At 34.5% G+C, this 21,102-nt stretch overlaps 1 protein-coding gene across 1 annotated transcript in view; it reads left to right on the forward strand.

Annotated features, from left to right (window-relative positions):
• The first annotated feature begins 232 nt into the window (after positions 1-232).
• The window catches only part of COL3A1 (collagen type III alpha 1 chain), a 38,576-nt gene continuing 17,706 nt past the window's right edge, over positions 233-21,102 (forward strand). Inside the window, exons 1-17 of the mRNA XM_036119965.2 lie at positions 233-440; positions 10,712-10,914; positions 11,173-11,223; positions 11,668-11,781; positions 13,091-13,171; positions 14,968-15,021; positions 15,488-15,541; positions 16,326-16,379; positions 17,018-17,071; positions 17,239-17,292; positions 17,926-17,979; positions 18,409-18,453; positions 18,592-18,645; positions 19,242-19,286; positions 19,890-19,943; positions 20,325-20,423; positions 20,956-21,000. Coding sequence (XP_035975858.1) covers positions 362-440; positions 10,712-10,914; positions 11,173-11,223; positions 11,668-11,781; positions 13,091-13,171; positions 14,968-15,021; positions 15,488-15,541; positions 16,326-16,379; positions 17,018-17,071; positions 17,239-17,292; positions 17,926-17,979; positions 18,409-18,453; positions 18,592-18,645; positions 19,242-19,286; positions 19,890-19,943; positions 20,325-20,423; positions 20,956-21,000 — 1,194 coding nt within the window. The 5' untranslated portion in view covers positions 233-361. The remainder of the gene's footprint in view (positions 441-10,711; positions 10,915-11,172; positions 11,224-11,667; positions 11,782-13,090; positions 13,172-14,967; positions 15,022-15,487; positions 15,542-16,325; positions 16,380-17,017; positions 17,072-17,238; positions 17,293-17,925; positions 17,980-18,408; positions 18,454-18,591; positions 18,646-19,241; positions 19,287-19,889; positions 19,944-20,324; positions 20,424-20,955; positions 21,001-21,102) is intronic.

Here is a 21,102-nt window from a genome sequence, read left to right on the forward strand (position 1 = left end):
TTAAGTTATGCAAACATGTATGTAAGGAAAATATGTTACAAACTTAGATACAAACAGATGCACACAAACTCCAGATGTGTTTTTTCTTACTTTGTGGGTTGTGTCTTCTATAAGGGAAAAAGACATATTAATCATTTCTTTTACTGCTGAGGGGATGGGTGCTGCTCTCATATTTCAGAAAGGGGCTGGAAAGTGAGGGAAGCCAAACTTTTTCCTATTTAAGGCCAAAGCAAAGGAATCTCAGTGGCTGAGTTTTATGACGGGCCCGGTGCTGAAGGGCAGGGGACATCTGATGGTGCTACTTTGAACTGCTTTTCTTTTCTCCTTTTTGCACAAAGAGTCTCATGTCTGATATTTAGACATGATGAGCTTTGTGCAAAAGGGGACCTGGTTACTTCTTGCTCTGCTTCATCCCACTGTTATTTTGGCACAACAGCAAGGTGAGTAGGTCTTGCTTTCAAGAAACTTTCTGGGGTTTTTGTCTTTCCTTCTCCTTACAAACAGGGATAAAGGGGAAATTAGCCTCCGCAAAGTTAATTTCCTCTGTAAGCTCCCAACTGGGGAACGTAGAACTGAGCGTGATGGTGTTTTTTTGTTTTTTTTTTTGTTTTTTCACATTTGCATAGAAAGAATATTGTCATTTTTGTATTTGAAAGTTTTCTGGTTGTTTAAGATAAAGATGTTCTTGTACTAACTTGTTTTCATGTTAGCGGCACTGGAAACTTTTTAAATGGCTTTTAAAAAGTTCCCCTCCTGGACTGTTAACATCTTGGAATGCTTTCCTAGGCAGTCTGGAAGTTTTTGGTCTTTTGTAACAATTTTATACTCTCTTTTGTATGCTGGATTCTTTGTAAGGATAGACTATTGAGCATTCTTTTCTCAATAAGGTAATGCATTTTAAAAACAACATGAATTAAGGGAAATACACATTATTAGAATTATGGAATATATTTCTATAGAATGGCAACAAGCGGATACCGTCCGTGTAATTTAAATGGATACAAACTGCTAAGAATGTTTCATCGTCCCTATGTTTATTCTGTTTCAAACACTTCCATGGTTGACTAATACATATTTCTAATAGTTTATTGTGAAGGGTCTAGTGTTTTTCACATGTTCTACATTTTAGCTACATTTGCATTAATGAAGAGAATATTTAAAAAGTGTTTCCAACAGGAATGTTTGGCTTTTCTGCAAACAAGGTAAAAAAGATGCTGTTACTGTTTGACTTTAGAAGGTTGATTTGTTGTGTTTTCAAATAACTGTAAACAATGGTTTTCATGTTCTAATTTCCCCCAAACCACGCTTGTTTCATTATCTGGTTATGTGAAAACATTTCTTTTAACTCATATGTTTCTCATAGTCATGAAAATGCCAGACACATTGGAGTACAAACTTTCATAGAAATAAATATTTAAATGTTAAATTTAAAGATGTTAGAAGAAATCATTACACATCAGTTTCTATTTGCACAGAATCAAAATGTTTACATTTAAATTCAGTTTTTGCAACATGTGTCTGAAAATAGTTTTTGTTTATTCATATAAAATCTTTGATGTCCTTTAAGGTCATATATAAGTGGGGAGGCAGGGGGGACACCCAATGACATTGCTTCAGTTACAATCGGCCCATGGCCACGAAAGAAAAGAAACACCCATATTGCTTGTTCCCCATATATCCTTTCCCACTTATTCCTCTTTTCCCTTCCTGTCCCCTCCTTCCCATCTGTTCACCCCTGTTGGCTCTTTTGAACCTCCTCTCCCTTTTCATTCCTTCCCTCATCAACCCCCTTTCCCAGGCAAGCCCCTGTTTCCTCATCTCTCTTCCTCTTCTTCCTCTATCACTCCCTCCCTCATCCCCAAGTGTCCTCCCTATACCTGCATCTCTTTTCTTTCTTCTTGCCTCCTCCCACTCTCTTTCCCTAGAACTCTTCCCTCTCCCTTCCCTTTCTGTCCCTCCCAGAACATGCTACAACTCCCAGTCCTTGGCTAGAGTACCAAATGCCTCCACCACACCCGTACCTCAATAAAGACATTTACCATTTTTATAGTTCTTAAGTTCTCCTGCTTTTGGGGCGGTGCGGGGGCGGGGGGTGGTAGGGACAGAGTTGCCATTTATTGGAAAGACTACAAAACTTTGGTGTTTAGTTCAAAAGATTGACAAAATATTTCTAGTTGCCTGGTGGTTACAATCTTTTATAAGCATTATGGCTATTTTTCTTTTTGATCCAACTTTAGAGGGGAAAAAAGTGTTTAATACCTTCATTATTTGTACATCACAGAAGTTCTTTTTATTTTTCTTTGTCTTTAGCTATAGAAAATAATAGTTATGAAATTTTGCTGATACATTTGTGTGCTTTTAAGCTCAAAAGAAGCTGAGAGGGATTTTGTTCAGCTTACTATTTTCATTTGTCATGAAAAAAGGTTAAGTATTTTAAGATAGGACTTCTTGTGTTCCCTATAAATTTTATAAGGAAATTCTGTAGGTGGATTCGCTTTGGAGAGGTCACAGACGGTGGCTGAATACATAGCACACTAAGAACAGTTCAATAGAGTTCTGGGGTATGGGTTTCTTACATATTTCTTGAGAATCCCAGAGAGAAATAGCACAGGCCTCAGGAATACTCACTTCTAGTCTACTCACACAAGTTTTCTGGAGCTTAAAAGATGTCCTCACAAAGTATTTGGTCCTTCTACAGATTTCTGAAAGTTCTATTTAATTCACATATTTTATTCCACCAATGGAGAGATGTGGTCTGTTTTATATTTCCTGTAGTTTATAAACATGCCAAATCTTAAGCACAAAGACTAGCCACCTAGTGGCTGACAGGGTTACCATTTACACGACCAGTGCCAACATAAATGTTACACAGCTGGATTCCATATTTTAGAATGAGATTTAAAAATATTACATGTGTGAATTTTAAATATTAAACACTACTTTCCTAAGGAAATAAGTATATTAGTGATAAAATACTGCCCAACAAACATACATACACACAAACACGTGGTAACAATATTCAGAAACTTTGGAAATGAGCTTGAATGTTATGGCCATTTTCAAAATTCCACAGGTGACTATTCCACATATAACATGTAACTATTTGTTTAATATTTGTCAAGTATTTTTATGTAGTCCTTATTTGACATAAGTATTCTAGCCACTGCCTATTAGATAGGTGGATAAATAAATAGATCAATATTATTAGTGATATTGCTTCATTAAGGGCAAGGACATAAACTTTATTTTAATTAAATGTATTGTAATGTTTTTGCTTATATTTTGCTACCCTGATAATTCCACCATGACAATGAACTGCGAGACTTTAATTGTTTTAGAATTACAAAATAAATGGACTTAAGAGAATCCATTCCCTATTACAGGTCATGAGAGTCTATTTTCCATTATGCTTAAGGAGACAATTTGAAATCCATCAAGTAGCAATCAAGTTTTCTGGTTTGTGTTGCCCCCAGAATTAAACATACTGAATGAAGAAAATATAGCATAAAATCACTGGAAACAATTGTCCCTTCAAGAGGAGAGAATTTATAATTGCTCATGTATTTCAGTGTCAGCATCCCACATGGATTCAGGGCTTTAGTTGAGATTATACAACCCAGAAGTGACAGCGTTAAGACTAGGACCGAAATTCGGTTAAATCCTAAGTAATTAGAGAACACGAAACATACACTAAATCTAGAGTACCTGACTTTTCTTATTTTTGTAATTGTTTCTCACTGAAAGGCAATACTAAAAAATTTTCTATTGTCCTAGAAAATATATCCATGAATGCGTTTCTCAAGGTGAGAAAAGGTAGATTTTCTCTCTGTTTAACACTCAATTTTGAATTGGTAAATCTATTCTTTAAACAAGAGAAACAAAATGTTCAGTTATGATTTAACCAGAAATTATCTTCAGTTCTGTAAAAATATAAACTTTAAGTAAATAAAGTATTGATACAAAATTTTGTGTTTTTCATTCATGATACCTTGCATTTTTTACCACCCACAGAGTATTCAACATCATATGATCTAAAGACCTATAGGTAAATAGTTATTCTCATTAAATTCTGGAATTAAACATCCTACTATCATAAGCGGAAAGACAAAGCCACTGGAACAATTCTGGGAAAGAAGGAAAGACTGTGGTCATGTGCCTTTTAACTAATTCAGATTCCTGGGTTGATGTCTGATCTACAGGTTTATTTTAAAAAATCAAGGACCTTTGGCTATGAGTTTTCCAAGAGTAGTTGAGACAAACTAAAAGAAAAGTCCCTATTTCACACCTACAGTCACTTGCCAGACCTTGAGGGGTCACTCAGAGAAGGGTGCCATCTACTGAAACCTCATGGTTTTCATTGTGGATGACTCTTTGGTGCAAAGTTCCAAAGATTTTGTAGCCCAGTCTTTTCTTTTGTAACATCAAATGATAGCACCGCCTTGAAGTCATTAAAGAGGATTGCTTAAGAGTTAAAGGTTTAAAGATGAAAGATTTGATTGCGTTTGCTGGACATGAAGAACATTTGTAAAATTTCCAGGTCTGCAATAACTTTTTGGAAATGTCTCAGTGGACTGTTTCTTGTAAAACGGTTTTCCCTGGAAAAAAGCTCAGTCCCATTGTTTTCCAGATTCAAAAAAAAGGAGAAGAAGAAGAAGGGGAGGAGGGAGGTGTGGTGTAAAAAAATCTAGAGTTTTCAAAGGGGGAAGCTTTGCCTGTTTTGTATCAAAATGACAACGGAAAAAAATGAGATAGCTACTCTTCCACAAATCATTTGTTAACTGCAGTTTGGGGAGTTACATTAACCACTAGAATGTCTGTCTGTGCCTAATGAAAACACAGCAGAAGTGGATTCCTTTCAGATTAACTAATAAAACCCTTGTATTTTCCATGACTGAGGTCAAGAACTGCCATTTAAAATGTACAATTAATGAACAAAACGAAAAGTTCAAAGAAGAAAGCAAAACTTAGAATGCCCAAAAGATCTAAAAAAATCAAAGACAAAGGATCCAGAACCTATTAAAAATTAAATTTGTTTTGAAAACTTGCATTGAGAAATTCCTGGTTCAATGAAATGTCATTTACTTTTCTGAAACTGTGCTTTCTATAGTATTTGGTGTGGAAGAAGGCAAACAGGGACTGTGTTTCTCAAGTTAATTAAAATCAGAGAAACACTCTTTGGAACTGCAAGTATGTCCATAATGTTCAAAGTTAGAAGGGAAGCTTCTAATGAAGTTAGAAGATCATTAACATGAGTCATTTAGTAACTAGAACTACTTAGTCATTACTACACTATATAGCTATGATAGTTGAAAACCGGTGTCTTAGTGAGACACCCTAAATATGCTTTTTTGTGTGTTCGATACCTAAGCCTTATCTGTTTGTTGCTGCTGCACCAGAGTTGCTATGAGAATCAGGCTTCTCTGGATATAGTAAAATGTATGCTGAGTTTCCCAAACACACACTAATTCTGTCGGTGGTCTGGATGTCATTAGGGTGGCCTTGGAGATACGTCTCTTTTTCATAAGGTCAGGAGAAAATAAACAACAGAACTTAACTCCAGATGCTATCTTCTTGTTTTGAGACCAGATAGAAAAAATATTCTGTAGGCGACTGTTATCCCTTAAGACAATAACAACCAAAAAAACCCCACTGTCTTTTTAGACTCTGATTCTGAGCTTGCAGGGCTTAGAAACCCTAATGGGGTAGAGCTTTGAAGTTGGCTTTTTTAACCCTACCTTGACCTTGAAACTGCAGAAAGGAATACAAGGCAGTAAAGTGTCAAATTTAGAGTTAGCTTTCTCAGGTTCTAATCGTAGCTTTACTCCTACCACGTAATCTTGGGAAAATTTTTCAACACCTCTGTATCTCAGATTCCTCATCTATAAAATGAAGATGATGACAGCACTCACCCATAAGGAAGATTAAGTAAAATAGGTGTACGGAGCCTTCAGAAGAGTGCCTACAACATAGGAGACACTCTACCAGTTCTGCCTAGTATTACTTTTACTGCCAGTGCAAAATAAAATTGCTGTAGGGAATGAAAGTACTTAGTGACCTAGCGATAAGGAAAGTAAGATGTCTGATGGTGATCAGACAAATTAGATCAAAATGACAATGGAAAAAAATGAGATGTTTACCAACTGCCACAAAGCAGGTAGAATATATTTTCTTCAGTATTGCTACAATTTGTCACTAATCAGTTTATGTTATAATGCAATTGCTGATTGTTAGATATATGATAATTTTAATTCTAATTCTCTAATTATTTTTATTTTTCGAAGGACAAAATGTTAATCACCTTAAAGGAAATTTCTAATTGGAGGCATAAAATCATAGATCTATAAAGAATAAAGCAAGGAAACATCTAGACATGATTCATAAAGTTTTTTTGGTTTTTGGTTTTTCTGGTGGGGACAAGAATAATCAGAATCCACCTTGTCCATGTAAAACAACATTTTGAAATTGAAGTTATCCACCTATAGAGGTCTACAGATATTTCCTTGAAGTTCTTTTAGTCAACTCATCTAATGTATTTTAAAATATTCTGATAAATGTAAGCAGCAGAAACGTATTTAACCAAAATGTATGTTTTCCAAACAGTGTCATTTAAAAGCAAAACATACTTCAGTTGTAGGCTATATACATTCTATATACTCACACTTACAAAATATTCAACTTCCTAAAGAAACAGGAAAATAATATTATGATAATTTGCATTTCACATCTGTTATTTTTAATTTTCAGATTAAAGAACACCTTTTCCCTGAAAAGGATTCAGTAAGAAGAGAAGAAAAAAAAATTAAATCTATCACTCAGGCCAAATTAACAATTTGATTGGATGCTTTGGGGCATATTATTTTTACTCCAAAAATGGATTAAGACAAACATAATTTATACTATTTGTTAGTCACAACAATAAAATTCTATCAAATCAGCATAAATTAATATTTAAAGAATGGAAACAAAAACAATAAAAAGGAAAGTGTTAAGCATATCTAAAAATATTAGATTATGTTACTTGGTTTTATTTTTCTCTGAGGTTTCAAAACAGAGAGCTAAGAAAGAAAAGCTCAGAGTGGATTATGTCATAGGCTAGCTTCATTTTGTTTTATAATTTAGATCCCAGTAAGGAGATGATTTAGTCTAATGCATTGCTTCTGTGGCCACAAATAAATTTATTTCAGGACTGTACTTTGTAATAAGGAACAGAAACACCAAGTGACATGAGAGGTGGGGTTTAAAATTAATTACTTATTGGAACAGGGAGACTTCATTTTAGCAATAACAATAAAGGAAGTAATTGGAAAAATCTATTTCTTGTCCAGTAGTAAAAATGAGATTATTTGCCTTTTATTTAACATTTTTGAATTTCTGAATCCCATTTTTAAAACCATTTCTAAACGCTGCAAGTGGCAAACTAGAATGTTATTCCTTTTGAGAACAAAACATTCTTTTTCTTGACTTTCCCATGATTTTCCCACAGATCATTAGACTATGGTACTAAAACTGAGGGCCATGAGACATCTGTGTAAGAGGTTTAGCTTCCAGGAGAACATATTGCCAACCATATCTTGTCACGCACAGAACAAGAAATTAGAGGAAACTGCCTTTCAACAAAGGTGACTGAGATAGAGTAACTGACTCTCAACCACAAGTTTCTACAGAAACTGACTTTTCAGGAGAGCCAAACTTCTTTTAAATGGATGTGAAATAAGTATGGCAATAAACAACCTGCATTAATTCTTATTTTTCAAGCATTCCAACTTTCTTCTTTTCCTTAGAACAACATCACTTAAAAAAAAAAAGAGATGTACAATAAAGTGACTCAACCTCTATATTGAGACCTCTGTGGTTTAAGAGGCATAATACATATGGTTTCTAATAAAATTTGGACACAAGAAGCTAAGTAACAATTTTCATTTATGCAACATTGGTTTTAACCCAACTCTAATGAATTCATTTACAATTTTAAAAAAAGTAAATATTGTGCTCACTTAATAGTTTGCAGAGCAAATGGAAAACACTGTATTTCTAGTGATGTGGTGATACTTTCGATGAGACATAAACAGAGAGGATGAATATATGAGGGAAAAAAATGTTAATTTTAGGGCAGATTAAGAACAAAGAAAAGATATTTAAAATATGAAATACTTGACTCTCCCTTTAACTGTTTTAATCATTTGTCTTTAGTAAATTATCAATATCCAATAGCTAAGCTTTGTAACATAGGTCCTGTGTTAAATGTAGAAAGATATTCCCAATCCAGAGACAAAGAGCTGAAGGAATCATTAGTATAAATTAGTACTATATTTTCTTCCACCCCCACAGCTTTACTGAACTATTATTGGCAAATAAAAGTGTGTATATTTAAGGTGTACAACATGATGATTTGATATACATACACATTGTGAAATGATTACCGCAATCGAGTTAACTAATAGTCACCCCACAGTCACATTTTTGTGTGTGTGCGGGGGGGTGTAAACACTTAAAATCTACTTTCTTAACAAATCTCTAGTATACGATACATTATTATTACCTGTAACCAACATTCTGTACACTAGTGGTATTTTCAGGAAGGCTGGGGAGCCTGAAGTCCACATTATTAATGGGGAAATCTTGAGCTAAAAATAATCTGTTGGAACATTTCCCATAATGTTAATTTAGAGAAAGCTTTAAAATGTTTCATTTTAAGAATCAGAAGCGAATCCAAAAACTGCAGAATGTATTTCATGCAATTTATTAAACTACCTTCCATCTAATTAAAACATTCAGACCTCTTCTGAAGAACAGTGAACTTAGGTCCTAAATATAAAATGTCAGTTCTGCTTAGAGAAAAATGAGTTTGATGCCTCTCCCCTCTCATATTATTATTGTTCATAACAATGTGAAAAAGATTGGGCTTCTCTTAAGCATATCTTTCATAATACTGTTTAAGTAGACCTACTTCATTTGCATTAGGTAAGCATTCTGGCATTCAGCTTTTATGCTCACTAAGTAGAAAGGAATTCTCCTCCGAAAGCTTAGACAGTATTTCTTTCCAATGTTCTCATATGTCTGTTTCAAACATGGAGGAAGAATGAGAATAACTTTTAAAATAAACAGATTCTTGCCTTCTTAAAATTGCAATAAAACAAACAAGCTTTCTTTTATTAGCTGTAGACCACTTTGGGTAATGGTCCCACACAGTAAGAACAGACTTTGAAACTTCCTGAATTGATGGAGGGTATTATAATAGTGCAAGATCGTTAAAGTTGTATCTGTGCACAATAATGGAAAAGACGAATGGAGGCCATGTCAGTCTGCAGGTTCTGCAATTACCCCTCTTTTGTGAACTTTTGCTAAACCGGCTAAACGTCTAAACCCAAAGTATATAGCATGAACCTAAATCATTATTACTTCAGATATGAGAGGATATAGAACTGGGAACTTATAAACGTGATCTTCATGGTCATATGCAACCTCCGATGGAAAGACTTTAGGACCCACTCAAAGGCCTCTTGACCACAAGGCAGCAAAAAGTATGGTTATTAAACTACTTGCTTCCTCCCAAGCAGGCCTCTTTCAGCAGACATTTTAAAGATGTTGGCTCTGAGAAAATAAAGTTTCACTGTTTCACAAAAATATAAATACTGAACAGTATATCATTTGTTGTTTGCAAAAATTTTTGCAGATGTTTAGAAACATCTTATTTATTTACTCAATTACTGGCAAACTATCATAATAATCCTTAGGAACTAAAGTTGTATTTAACCACAATCCACAGCTAATGCTTTAAGAATTGAGACCAGGTTTTGTTTTGGCAACCCCTAAGCTGATTCATTGTTAATATCTGCTGAAATTTGAGTACCTTACATATAATTAGGAAACAAGTTTAAAATTTTGGTTGAAGCAAATTTTTGACCATGTTAAGCCACAAATACACATGGCCATGATTCATATTTTTCCCTATTATTTTTACTTATTCCCTGCCCGTATTTATTTTTGAAAAACACTATTTATTTTTAGTGATTTGGAACTCTCTTTATATCCATATAGGCTATACAATATATTATGGCATATCATGTTGACCTACTAATGCCCAGTGGAGCTGACAGTGATATTCAATACATACAGCAAGCTTTGCTAAAGCTTTCCCAGGAATCTGGAAGGGTTTTATGCTGCCAAGAACAGCTGTTTTCCCCTGAATTTCCCAATTAGCTTAATAAAATCCAGAAAGTCTTCAGAGTTAGTGACAAAATCGTCATTATAGTTTAATGCTCCTGTCTACTATTAAAGCAGAGGATAATGATTGCTAGAAAGGCTTGTTTTCAATTACACAATTAATAAATAAATGTTTAAGTGTTGTGTGGTTTCCATTGGTGCTAAATTCTTACTATAATTGAAATTAAAATCCTTATTGGCCTTAAGGAAAATTTACTATGGTGTGCCATTTTGAAGCTAATAAACAAGATTTGGTATTTTAAGCAATCTTTTACCAGTTAGCAAATTATGTATAGAGAATATGATATTCTTGGTAATTTAATTTGTGGATTTTTTTTTTTTTTGCATAAGCATGCTTCTAAGAACATACAAATTAGTTTAATAAAAGGAAGAACTTATTGGTTTCAAACTACCTCCACTTTGGTTATTGGGAAGTCATGACAGCATAACAAAAATCATATTTCAGCAAAACCTAAGACAACATCACACCATCTAACTTACTTTCCAGCTGTTGACGGAGGATGCTCCCATCTTGGTCAGTCCTATGCGGATAGAGATGTCTGGAAGCCAGAACCTTGCCAAATATGTGTCTGTGACTCAGGATCTGTTCTCTGTGATGACATAATATGTGACGAACAAGAATTGGACTGTCCCAACCCAGAAATCCCATTTGGAGAATGTTGTGCAGTGTGCCCCCAGCCTCCAACAGCTGTGAGTTTAAAGAAAATCTGTACATCTTCAAGATTTATATTTTAACACATGAATCGTTCCTATACCATAGGAGCTTGAAAGGAGAAAAAAGTAATGTCTACCAACTATGTTGGAATTACAAGGAAAAGATGAATATTCTGGTTTAAAACTAAGGATTGGATGTAATTGGGGATAAGAAATAAATATGCAAATTGGGACACACTTCATGGGAAAGTTGCTCTTATGTCTTATTTAATCTGTATCTTCTCCATTTATTAGCCTCCTCGCCCTCCTAATGGTCATGGACCTCAAGGCCCTAAGGGAGATCCAGTAAGTAAACATTCTTCAGTAGAATGAAATGAGTTATTTAAGTAGTCTGCTTTTTTTTTTTTTTTTGCTTCTTCTAATAGCCTTTTCATATTTGAGCCTTCATCATTCAGACATTTCCTTGACTACTACATTATTTAATGACACAAGAGAACTCAAACTGAGAATCCATAATTGTACATGTGAATACTTAAATTTCCCCAACATTATATAATGTCTTCATCCCCATTATCAATTTGAAAAATAAAATATAGGTCAATCTACAAAGAAATAAATCACGCTGAAATTATTCACATGATTTAGATAAAAAATATATGTATTCTCAAGAAAATTTATCACTTATATCGGTTCCTCATATTATAAAGCAGAGAAGCTACAATTTGATGATAATTCTGAATCACGAGGCCTTTTCACTGTCTTATGAGTTTTTGTCTTTGATTCTTTTAGGGCCCACCTGGTATTCCTGGGAGAAATGGTGATCCTGGTATTCCAGGACAACCAGGTTCCCCTGGGTCTCCTGGCCCCCCTGGAATCTGTGAATCATGCCCTACTGGTCCTCAGGTAATAAATTCCAGGACGAAAAGATCCCCTCCCTTTAAAACTACCTACTTCATTTTCTTTTCTTTAGCCTATAAAACATTTCACTTTTGTGGATTCCTTATATCTATTCTCTGATTGTATGTATTTAACAAATCCTTATTTAGTGCTTGTAAGTGCTGGACACTATTTTAAGTGATTTACAAATTTTACTTTTCCTCATAATGCCAATGCTATTGTTATTATATCTTTGCAACATTTCCCAACTTCTCAGCAGACATAGAATCTATCACTATGTTTGAGAAATGAGCCATCAACTCCCAAATGAATTAACCTGGAGTATCTAGGAACTGCTGTAACTGTGCCTTATTTTACTTATAATCCCAATGGTAGAGCCTCTGAAAGTTTGGACAAAAAGCAGTTGAAGAGCTGTGAATACTCCTTATTGACTTTAAGTCAACAGGATTATTCAAGCCTAGGCAAATACTCTTGCCAAGCCTTCAGAGCACATCCTGCTTCTCCTAAAAAGCATGGCAGCCAAATAACCCTGCATGTAAAACAACCAACCAAACAAATAAATGAGATGTAATTTCTGTTGCATGCGGTTAGGAGAAATTAGAAGCCACATATCTACAGATCACTCTGAGTTTTAAAAAATGCTATTCAAAAATCAATTCAACAGAAAGCAAAGCATACCGTCTATTTATTCTTATCCTAGTACCAAACATAACCCACTTGTAGGACTGGGATTCAAAACAAAATAATCTCCAAAGAAATCCAATAAGCACATGAGCTTTTCTATTATTCCTGTGCCTATTTTCTATGGGGATGCTTATTTGGAGGGTAAATTCGTTAGGCATATTAACCAGAAGCCAGGGGATACAAATTTCACTTTCATCATTAAATGTTGGTAAAGTAATTGACTTTTCCATCTTTTTTCTGCTCAGAATGAGACGATCAGATTATATGATTTCAAGGCTCTTTCAGCTTCAAACAGTCCATGATCCTATGTTTCTAAAGCTGTGGGTATCACGTAAAAATGGTATTTTGAGTAAGATCATATAGGAGATAATTATTTGGGAATAACATTGCACAGAGTTAGTTGAAGGGTGTGTGTACTACATAAACAAGTATTTCTGTAGAGTATCTACTACCTGAAGCAACAGAGAGACAGGATAAGCAAGATGATGAAATAATACATACCACATCTTCTGGCATGAAAACTCTCTGTCAGTGAATGGTAGATATTGCATGCACCTCTTCTAAATGCTTTTGGAAAGAACTATGACATATATATCAAAATGATCGTATCTACTTGGTCTCTTTGCTACAGAACTATTCTCCCCAGTTTGAGTCATATGACGTCAAGTCTGGAGTAGCAGGAGGAGGAATCGCAGGCTATCCTGGGCCAGCTGTATGTACAAGAGTTTCTCAGCATTCTAGAGCATGATGTAGTTTCCAATTTGTTAATTCTTGAATGATTGTTTTCCTAGTAATATGGTATTATTACATACGCGTACAAAATAGCTTATTCTCCATTAAGGCTGGGAAAGCAGATGGTAGGATTATCATGATCTTTCTTATCCTAACTCATTTTTTCCTCACTGTCTCTCATCTCACGCCTGTTCTGCCTCGCCTTCCTTCTTTATACAACCACGCATCCCAGGAGCCCACCTGCCTTAGTGCTTAGGTCTCACACCTATATATTCCCTAATTTTAACCAAAATTTGCTATTTTTCACTTCCATTTTTCCTCGTTCTAAGTTGTTCAGAATCTTTTTTTTATGTGCTTTCATCAATTAAGTGCTACTTGCTAGATGACAATCCGAGTGATGAATGTCCAATATTACAAGCTGCCCCACCTCAAACCCTGAAATCAAATACAAATATTTCCAGAATTTATTGAGTCTTTAAGTTTTCCTATTACAAATGATAGCTATTCACATTGTACCCAAAAGGTTTCCCTTAATGTAAATGACCTAGAGTTTTGATAGAAGAAAATAGAAAAAAAAAATCACTGAAACCTGGGCACCTGGACATAACACATGGTGTCCCACGTAAATGACCCTAATTGTAGACCAGGCTCTCGGGAGAAGCAATGTGGGAAAGATCATTGCTTCACTGCCAGTAACAGGTACATAAGTGTAAAGGAAACATGATGCTGGATTCTCAGGGATTATGGAAGGTTTCCAACCAGATCATTAGACACCATATTTGTGACTTCCAAAACTAGAGAGGACAAAATTTAGCTGGTAGATCCAAATGACCAGTTAAAGATAGACCCTTAAAATTGATGTAAATTGTAAAAAGAGAATTTTACAAATCTCTAAAGTTTTGGGGGATGTGATTTTTTTTTCTTTTAAAGCCAGAAGGAAAATTATATTAACAATGTAAATATCTGGTCTTATGCAACTAGATTCAAATTATGAATCTTATTTTTCAATCCTATATACAGTTTTTACTAAAAAAACCAAAAACTAAAAAAACAAAACAAAACAAAAAACCCACTACTTAATATTCCAGAAAAGAGGTTACGAGAGAACATTTAATTACAAACTGTGGTTTTATAAATTTGTTATCAGTATTTAGAAACAGCATGCTATAAAATGGAAGATTTTCTAGAGTAAGCTGTATTTCTGAGCAATGATAAATCAGTTGGTTCTAATTGTAATTTATCATCGTCCCATGTATGCTGATTTTCATAAGCACATCTAAATCTTCATGTTAACATAACTCAGTGACATAATTAAGAATTTTTGGGTTGATTTACATCATTGTTTTTAGAAACTGGGATTAACAGTATGTAGATATTTTTCCACAGGAGTTTGGCTGGCAGGCAAAAAAATGCTTCTTCACCAGGACAAGTATCATTCTAATTGCAGGGACTTTCACAGCATTTTGCATGGATTTTTCCAGATTTTAAACCCCTTTTTATGGAGGGTTCAGGCTAACATTTTATTGCATTTACTAATAATTTGTATTGATTCTGTGGGAATTCCATTTAGAGTGATGTTTTTGTAGTGAGATCTTTATTGTATATCTAATAAAATTAATCATATCCGTGAATAGTTACTACATAACGAGGCATGCTGTTCTCATTTTTTTTTTTAATGTCAGTATCATTTCTGAACAGAGGCATCTCTTTGATGCCTAAAAAAAGTGTATTTCAGATACATCTATTTTGTATTTATCCTTTACAATTACATTCCAGGGTCCCCCTGGCCCTCCTGGTCCCCCTGGTACATCTGGTCATCCTGGCTCCCCGGTAAGTGTAGCCATTAGTGGTGCTTTCTTTTTCATGAATTTTATATAAATCGAGTTTACATAGATCTTGCTGTAATTTAGCCATTCCAACATGCATAATCCCAATCAAGGAGAGAAATCACACCCAAGAAACTATCATTCCTTCAAAGATGGAATTTCACACCTAATTCCTTTCCACAAACAACTATTCATAATGAAAACCTTGGTAAAATTAAATCATAGGCTTAATTTGCATGTGATACGGCTTCAAGTTCAAAACAATTCATTTTCAATGGAATAACGTGAATATAATGGAATAAATTTGCTTTCTTCTGATCTGAAAAATTTTGGCTTCCGTGTTTATAAATTGGAATAAGATTTACTGATTGCATTCACAAATCCTGATTTCATACTGTCTTCAAGAGGTAAATGCCTAATGTGAATATTACATTACTTTTAAAATATTTGCACATTATTCTACTCACTAGGGTTCTCCAGGATACCAAGGTCCCCCCGGTGAACCTGGGCAAGCTGGTCCATCAGTAAGTAACAATTATATCTGTATTTAATAAATTGACAATTCTATGTAGAAATCACTTTCATTTTCTAAAATATCATCATAGGTCCTATAATGTATAGATTGTTTATGCTCAAAATTTAAAATAATAGATAATATTTCTTATGATAGTTGAACTGGTTTCAAAGATCTTTTGGACTCTTTAGTGGTTTAGACTTCCTAGAGACACTTGCTATTGAATCTAGGAATTCCCGGCCTAATTAGCCACCATCATAGTTCACCTCCTAGTGTGGATACAAATCTTCTTTCTCTTAAATATAGATTTAATTTTCCTGTAATCACTCAGTTCACCTGCATATCTGCTTTTCTGACATACAATTTTTAAAACTTAATTTAGTAGAAATAAGTATAATCTAACAGAGTCCTCCAAAAAAAAAACATGCTGTATAAACAAGCAAGTGAGGTGAAGTTAGTTCAATTTAATATTTCAAACTATTTGGAAATACCTGTATATTAAAAAATTCAATATCTCACAAAATGTAAAAGTGCCTATGGGTTTATAAATGCATATGATATAAAATATAGATACATGATATTTTTAATTCCTATTAAAAATAAGTTCATTAAACAGTGAAAACTGGATATAATACAGGCATAATATTAACTCCATATGTCATTTTCATCATGAAAAATATTGAGAGTATTTTCTAAAAGGAGGTTCCTTTCAGGAAAACACATACTATGTAACAATAAGTTGTTGTAAGAGAAAAACCTATAGATACATTTGTTTTTTATTTTCTTATTGTCAGGGCCCTCCAGGACCCCCTGGTGCTATAGGTCCATCTGGTCCTGCTGGAAAAGATGTAAGTCTTTAAAGATTGAATGGAGATATGGCAAAATCCAAGTTGGAATATACTGTATGCTAGGCTCACGGGAAAACCTTACCAAAAAAATCATTGCTATCCTAATGACATTTTAGCTCATATTAATTTTTGAATGTATAGTGTTTGTATAACTGTAAATGCCATAATTTGAATTCCAAACTAACAGAACCCCTAAATGTGCTTCTTCACTGTCAAGAAGGTACACCCACTGAATAGATCATTTAACTGGAGGAGAAACAAGTAGCTTCTTTCTTCCTCTTGTAATGAAGAAATTGATATCAATACTTTATGAACTTGAAAACTTAAAAACACCTTTAATATTGTGTCCTTCTTCCTTTCCCATTTGATTTCCAATGGCAAATTCTTCTCAGTGGATTGAGAGAGCATCATAATATTTCAGTGAAGAGTGATGCGTGTGATGTTCATAAGTTCATATCGAGATGGGAGAAGTCCTCTCCATTCCTTCTACTAGGAAAGCTGTTCTAACAACTAAATGTTTAGCCTAACCATTTTCATGAGTCCTTGATGAGAAAAATGCAAAGTCATTGGTTTGCTAACTAGGCACAATGTGCTTTCTCTTCCACAATCACCTACGTATTTTTTATTTCTCCACCTAGGGAGAATCAGGAAGACCCGGACGACCTGGAGAGCGAGGGTTGCCTGGACCTCCAGTAAGTCTTTGGCATCCAGTTAATTACATGGAGTAGTCATGATGATCTTAGCTTGGAAATTATTCTATAATTAAATTGAATTAAACTTAAAAATGGAAGGCATTTTACAACTGGACTGTGATTCTATTTGAAAATTCATTAATATCTGTTCTATTCCTTATTTTTAGGGTATAAAAGGTCCAGCTGGTATGCCTGGATTCCCTGGTATGAAAGGACATAGAGTAAGTAGAGTTTCTAGATTAACAAAAAGCTATTTCATTTAACCATGTTTATTTGCCTAACCAATTTTATTGGGCAATTTGAGTATGTGCCAAAAAATGGTTGATTTGATTTTTTAACAGTCAGTCGACTTTGTTGACCAAACCAACTAGTAATTTTACAGGTAGTAATTAGACTGATTTTAAATATGAGAAAAGGCTTGGGAAAAAATTATTTAATTTTCTTATCATCATTGCCAGAAAAAAATGAAAATGTATTATTGAGAGCCATGTGTTATTCATTGGCTTAGTCAATGTGATTTGCAATTGAATCAAGCAAATTAGTCTATGCAAATCATTAGGTAGGTTCCACCAACTGACCCCCAAATCTATCAATTTAATAGAAATAAAATCTGTGAAGCTGATATTTGCTATCGCTAAGGCAACTTCCTAATTGAACTAGATTGTACTTGTTAATTCAGATTTTTTACTATAAAATCAATGTCAAATATCTTCAATCCACTTAAAAGAGTTTTCAATTATTCACATCAATGAATGTGGTAAAAACTAGTTATGAAAAATACAATGTAAAGTTTTCAACCATTCTAGATTGTTAACAGATCTTTAATATTTTTACTACTTTTATACGTTTCCTAGGGCTTTGATGGACGAAATGGAGAAAAGGGTGATACAGGTGCTCCTGGATTAAAGGTAAATCAAAACAAAAATCATATTTTTGTAAGTAAAGTCCTTTAAATGTTATAGCTATATTTAAGATGTATACTTTGGGGTTTAACCTTTTCTGAAATTTACCTGAATTTTGCATTCCAGGAGCTAAATAACAGTGACTAATTCAGATGTTCTATTGGGGCTTCCATGAAAGCTGATAGCTTGAACTGTCTAGATTAGAAATGATTGTGCATCTCTGAGTAACTCACTGATTACTTCTGTTTCATCCTCAAGTTTTTAAAATGCAAATATTGAGAATTATGGTAAATAAAATGCTACCAAAAATTTGATATTGCTAAAACATATCTTTTTCTTAGGTTCTATAATATTCTTCATAATGTGCTGCATTTAAAAAACTTTACATTCCTCTCTCTGTTCTACAAAATGGTAACATATTTTACATGTTTCTAGGGTGAAAATGGCCTCCCAGGTGAAAATGGAGCCCCTGGACCCATGGTAATTATATTTCTTATGTAATTTTCAGTTTTAGTTTATTAACCTCCATCTAACCCAAAACTTGCCTTGCTCCTTCCTCAACTGTTCTTACACATGGCAAGGTTAAAGTAAGACCATTCTTTCAACTGTGTTCTGTAGGGTCCCAGAGGATCTCCTGGTGAAAGAGGACGGCCAGGACTGCCAGGCGCTGCGGTGAGTCTTGCTACCAACACCGCACAGTCCCAGCCAGAATCCCAGATAAGGGTCTCATCCAGGTGTGCAGGCTGTGGCAATCGCCAGGAAAACCTTTCCCATGAAATAGCATTTAACGATGCCTCCATAAAACTGTAGCTGTAACTGTAGGGAAACAAATAAGGGTTTTATAGTTATTATCTCCTTTGAAAAATTTTTTAAGTGTTAACTTTGCCTATGTGATTAGAACGATTAATTCACATTTAGTTCTGTTAAACACAGAACCCAGTTCTTCTACATCAGATCATTGCTGTATACATCAGAATTTTAACAATTTGACTCTAAAAATATATATTTAGCAGATTTTAATACACTGGAGGAAAAGTCAACTCAATGGAGTCAGAATTTTAGTCAGGGGGCGCCTGGGTGGCGCAGCAGGTTAAGCTTCTGCCTTTGGCTCAGGTCATGATCCCGCAGTCCTGGGATTGAGTCGCTCTCTTTCTCTCTCTTGCTCTCAAATAAATAAATAAAATCTTTAAAAAAAAAGAATTTCAGTCATTACTCGTGACTGGCTTTTCAGAATTAAGAAGATATTTGAGACAAACTTCTTTTTTTAGGGGGCTCGAGGTAATGACGGTGCTCGCGGAAGTGATGGACAACCAGTAAGTAACTTTTTATCTAACCCTGAGTTGCTTCAGGGTAATGAGAGATTATGTGGTATGGAATGTTGGAATAATATGGATTATAGGCCTAAAACTCAACATTGTCCATAAACATTTCATTCAAACTGACACCAGGTCCATAAACTAAATCTAGACACAATCTAGAAACACTAAACCCGTAAGTGAAATTCTGATACTCCTCATTATACTTGGCCAATTACTAATATCTGTATAGTGTTCACTGTGTCAGTTAATAACCACTACTGGACATGGCAATTAAAAGCGCTCTGCAAAATAGATAATAATATTACCTCCATTTTATAAACAAGAGTACAAGAGTTCGGGCTAAGTAAATTGCACAAATCACAGAATTTGTGGTGGAAGGCAGGGGGATCCTACTTTTCTAACTTTAGATTTTACTTTCTTGTATTTTGCCACATTGTTTCTCTACATAATATTCACCCATGGATGATAAATACTATTTTATCTGCATAATTGTTTTCTGTATTGTATATGTGCTATCTTATTATTTACTAGTTAGTGTTATGTTAGCTTCTGTTTACTTGATTAAGAGCTCTTGAAATTGTCTTTAATTTTTTTCAGGGTCCTCCTGGTCCCCCTGGAACTGCAGGATTCCCTGGTTCTCCTGGTGCTAAGGTAAACATGCATTTTTATAGAAGAATATAAAATAGATCTTGGAACAACAGAAAATCTTTGGATTGTTTCTTCAAAATAATATATATATTTTACCCATCAAGTAGATATCTTTTTACCTATTCAGATCTTTAAAGCCCTATTTTTAATTCCCTGGCATTCAACTATTCTGATATCTCTTTGTCTTTTCCTAGTCTCTTTCTGAAAATCAGATCACATAATCACACACATAGTTAGCATTTTTCTGTGCCTACGTGATTCATGATTCTTTGCTTATGATAGAGCATATCATCATACTATTCCAGCATTTGGGAGATGGGTTTAAACTGGCTTAGTGATTAGAAATGGCTAGAGACACTGACTACTTAGGGTTTTCTACCTTAGGGTGAAGTTGGACCTGCTGGATCTCCTGGTTCAAGCGGCTCCCCCGGACAAAGAGGAGAACCTGGACCTCAGGGCCATGCTGGTGCTCCAGGTCCTCCTGTAAGTAACAAATATGGCCATTGAGGAGTGTTGCTACACTTCTTTCATGAAAGCATATGTTTTAATGTTGCTATCAACTGAAATATTTTTTGAAAAAAAAATTGTTGCTTGATGCTCTGAAATGACTCTACTGTAATAAATACTGATTTGGTTAGTACTAAAATTCGTGGGTCTTGAGGTTTACCCTCTTCAAAATTTATGAATTTTATGTTTATTTGACAAAGTGAAGTAGAGGATGGATAGTTACCTGATACTTCAAAGAATGTGTTCCAACTGATCACTGATCACAAAAATTCAGAGAAGAAACAGGATTAAACACCTTTTCTATTTATTCCTTAATAATTTAGACCAAGTGCATACTATCTTTAATTTATTCAGATAATGATAATTCTTTTGCCTACATTTTATGTGTTATGCTGTAGTTGGAGGAATCACCGAATCTCTATAAAGCCCAACACCCATCAATAAATTTACTTTGCAAATGTATATTCACTAGTTACATTATTTTTACTAGGCTCTTTTCCCCTTCTAGGGCCCTCCTGGGAGCAATGGTAGTCCTGGTGGGAAAGGTGAAATGGTAAGTTGCCCTCACCCCCCACCCTCATTTCATCCACACCCATTATTGGATTCCTTTGCATTTTGCATGACAATCCATTTGTGATGTCTAAGTTAGCTCTTC

This window comes from Halichoerus grypus, chromosome 4 (assembly GCF_964656455.1).
Source record: "Halichoerus grypus chromosome 4, mHalGry1.hap1.1, whole genome shotgun sequence".
NCBI lineage: Eukaryota > Metazoa > Chordata > Mammalia > Carnivora > Phocidae > Halichoerus > Halichoerus grypus.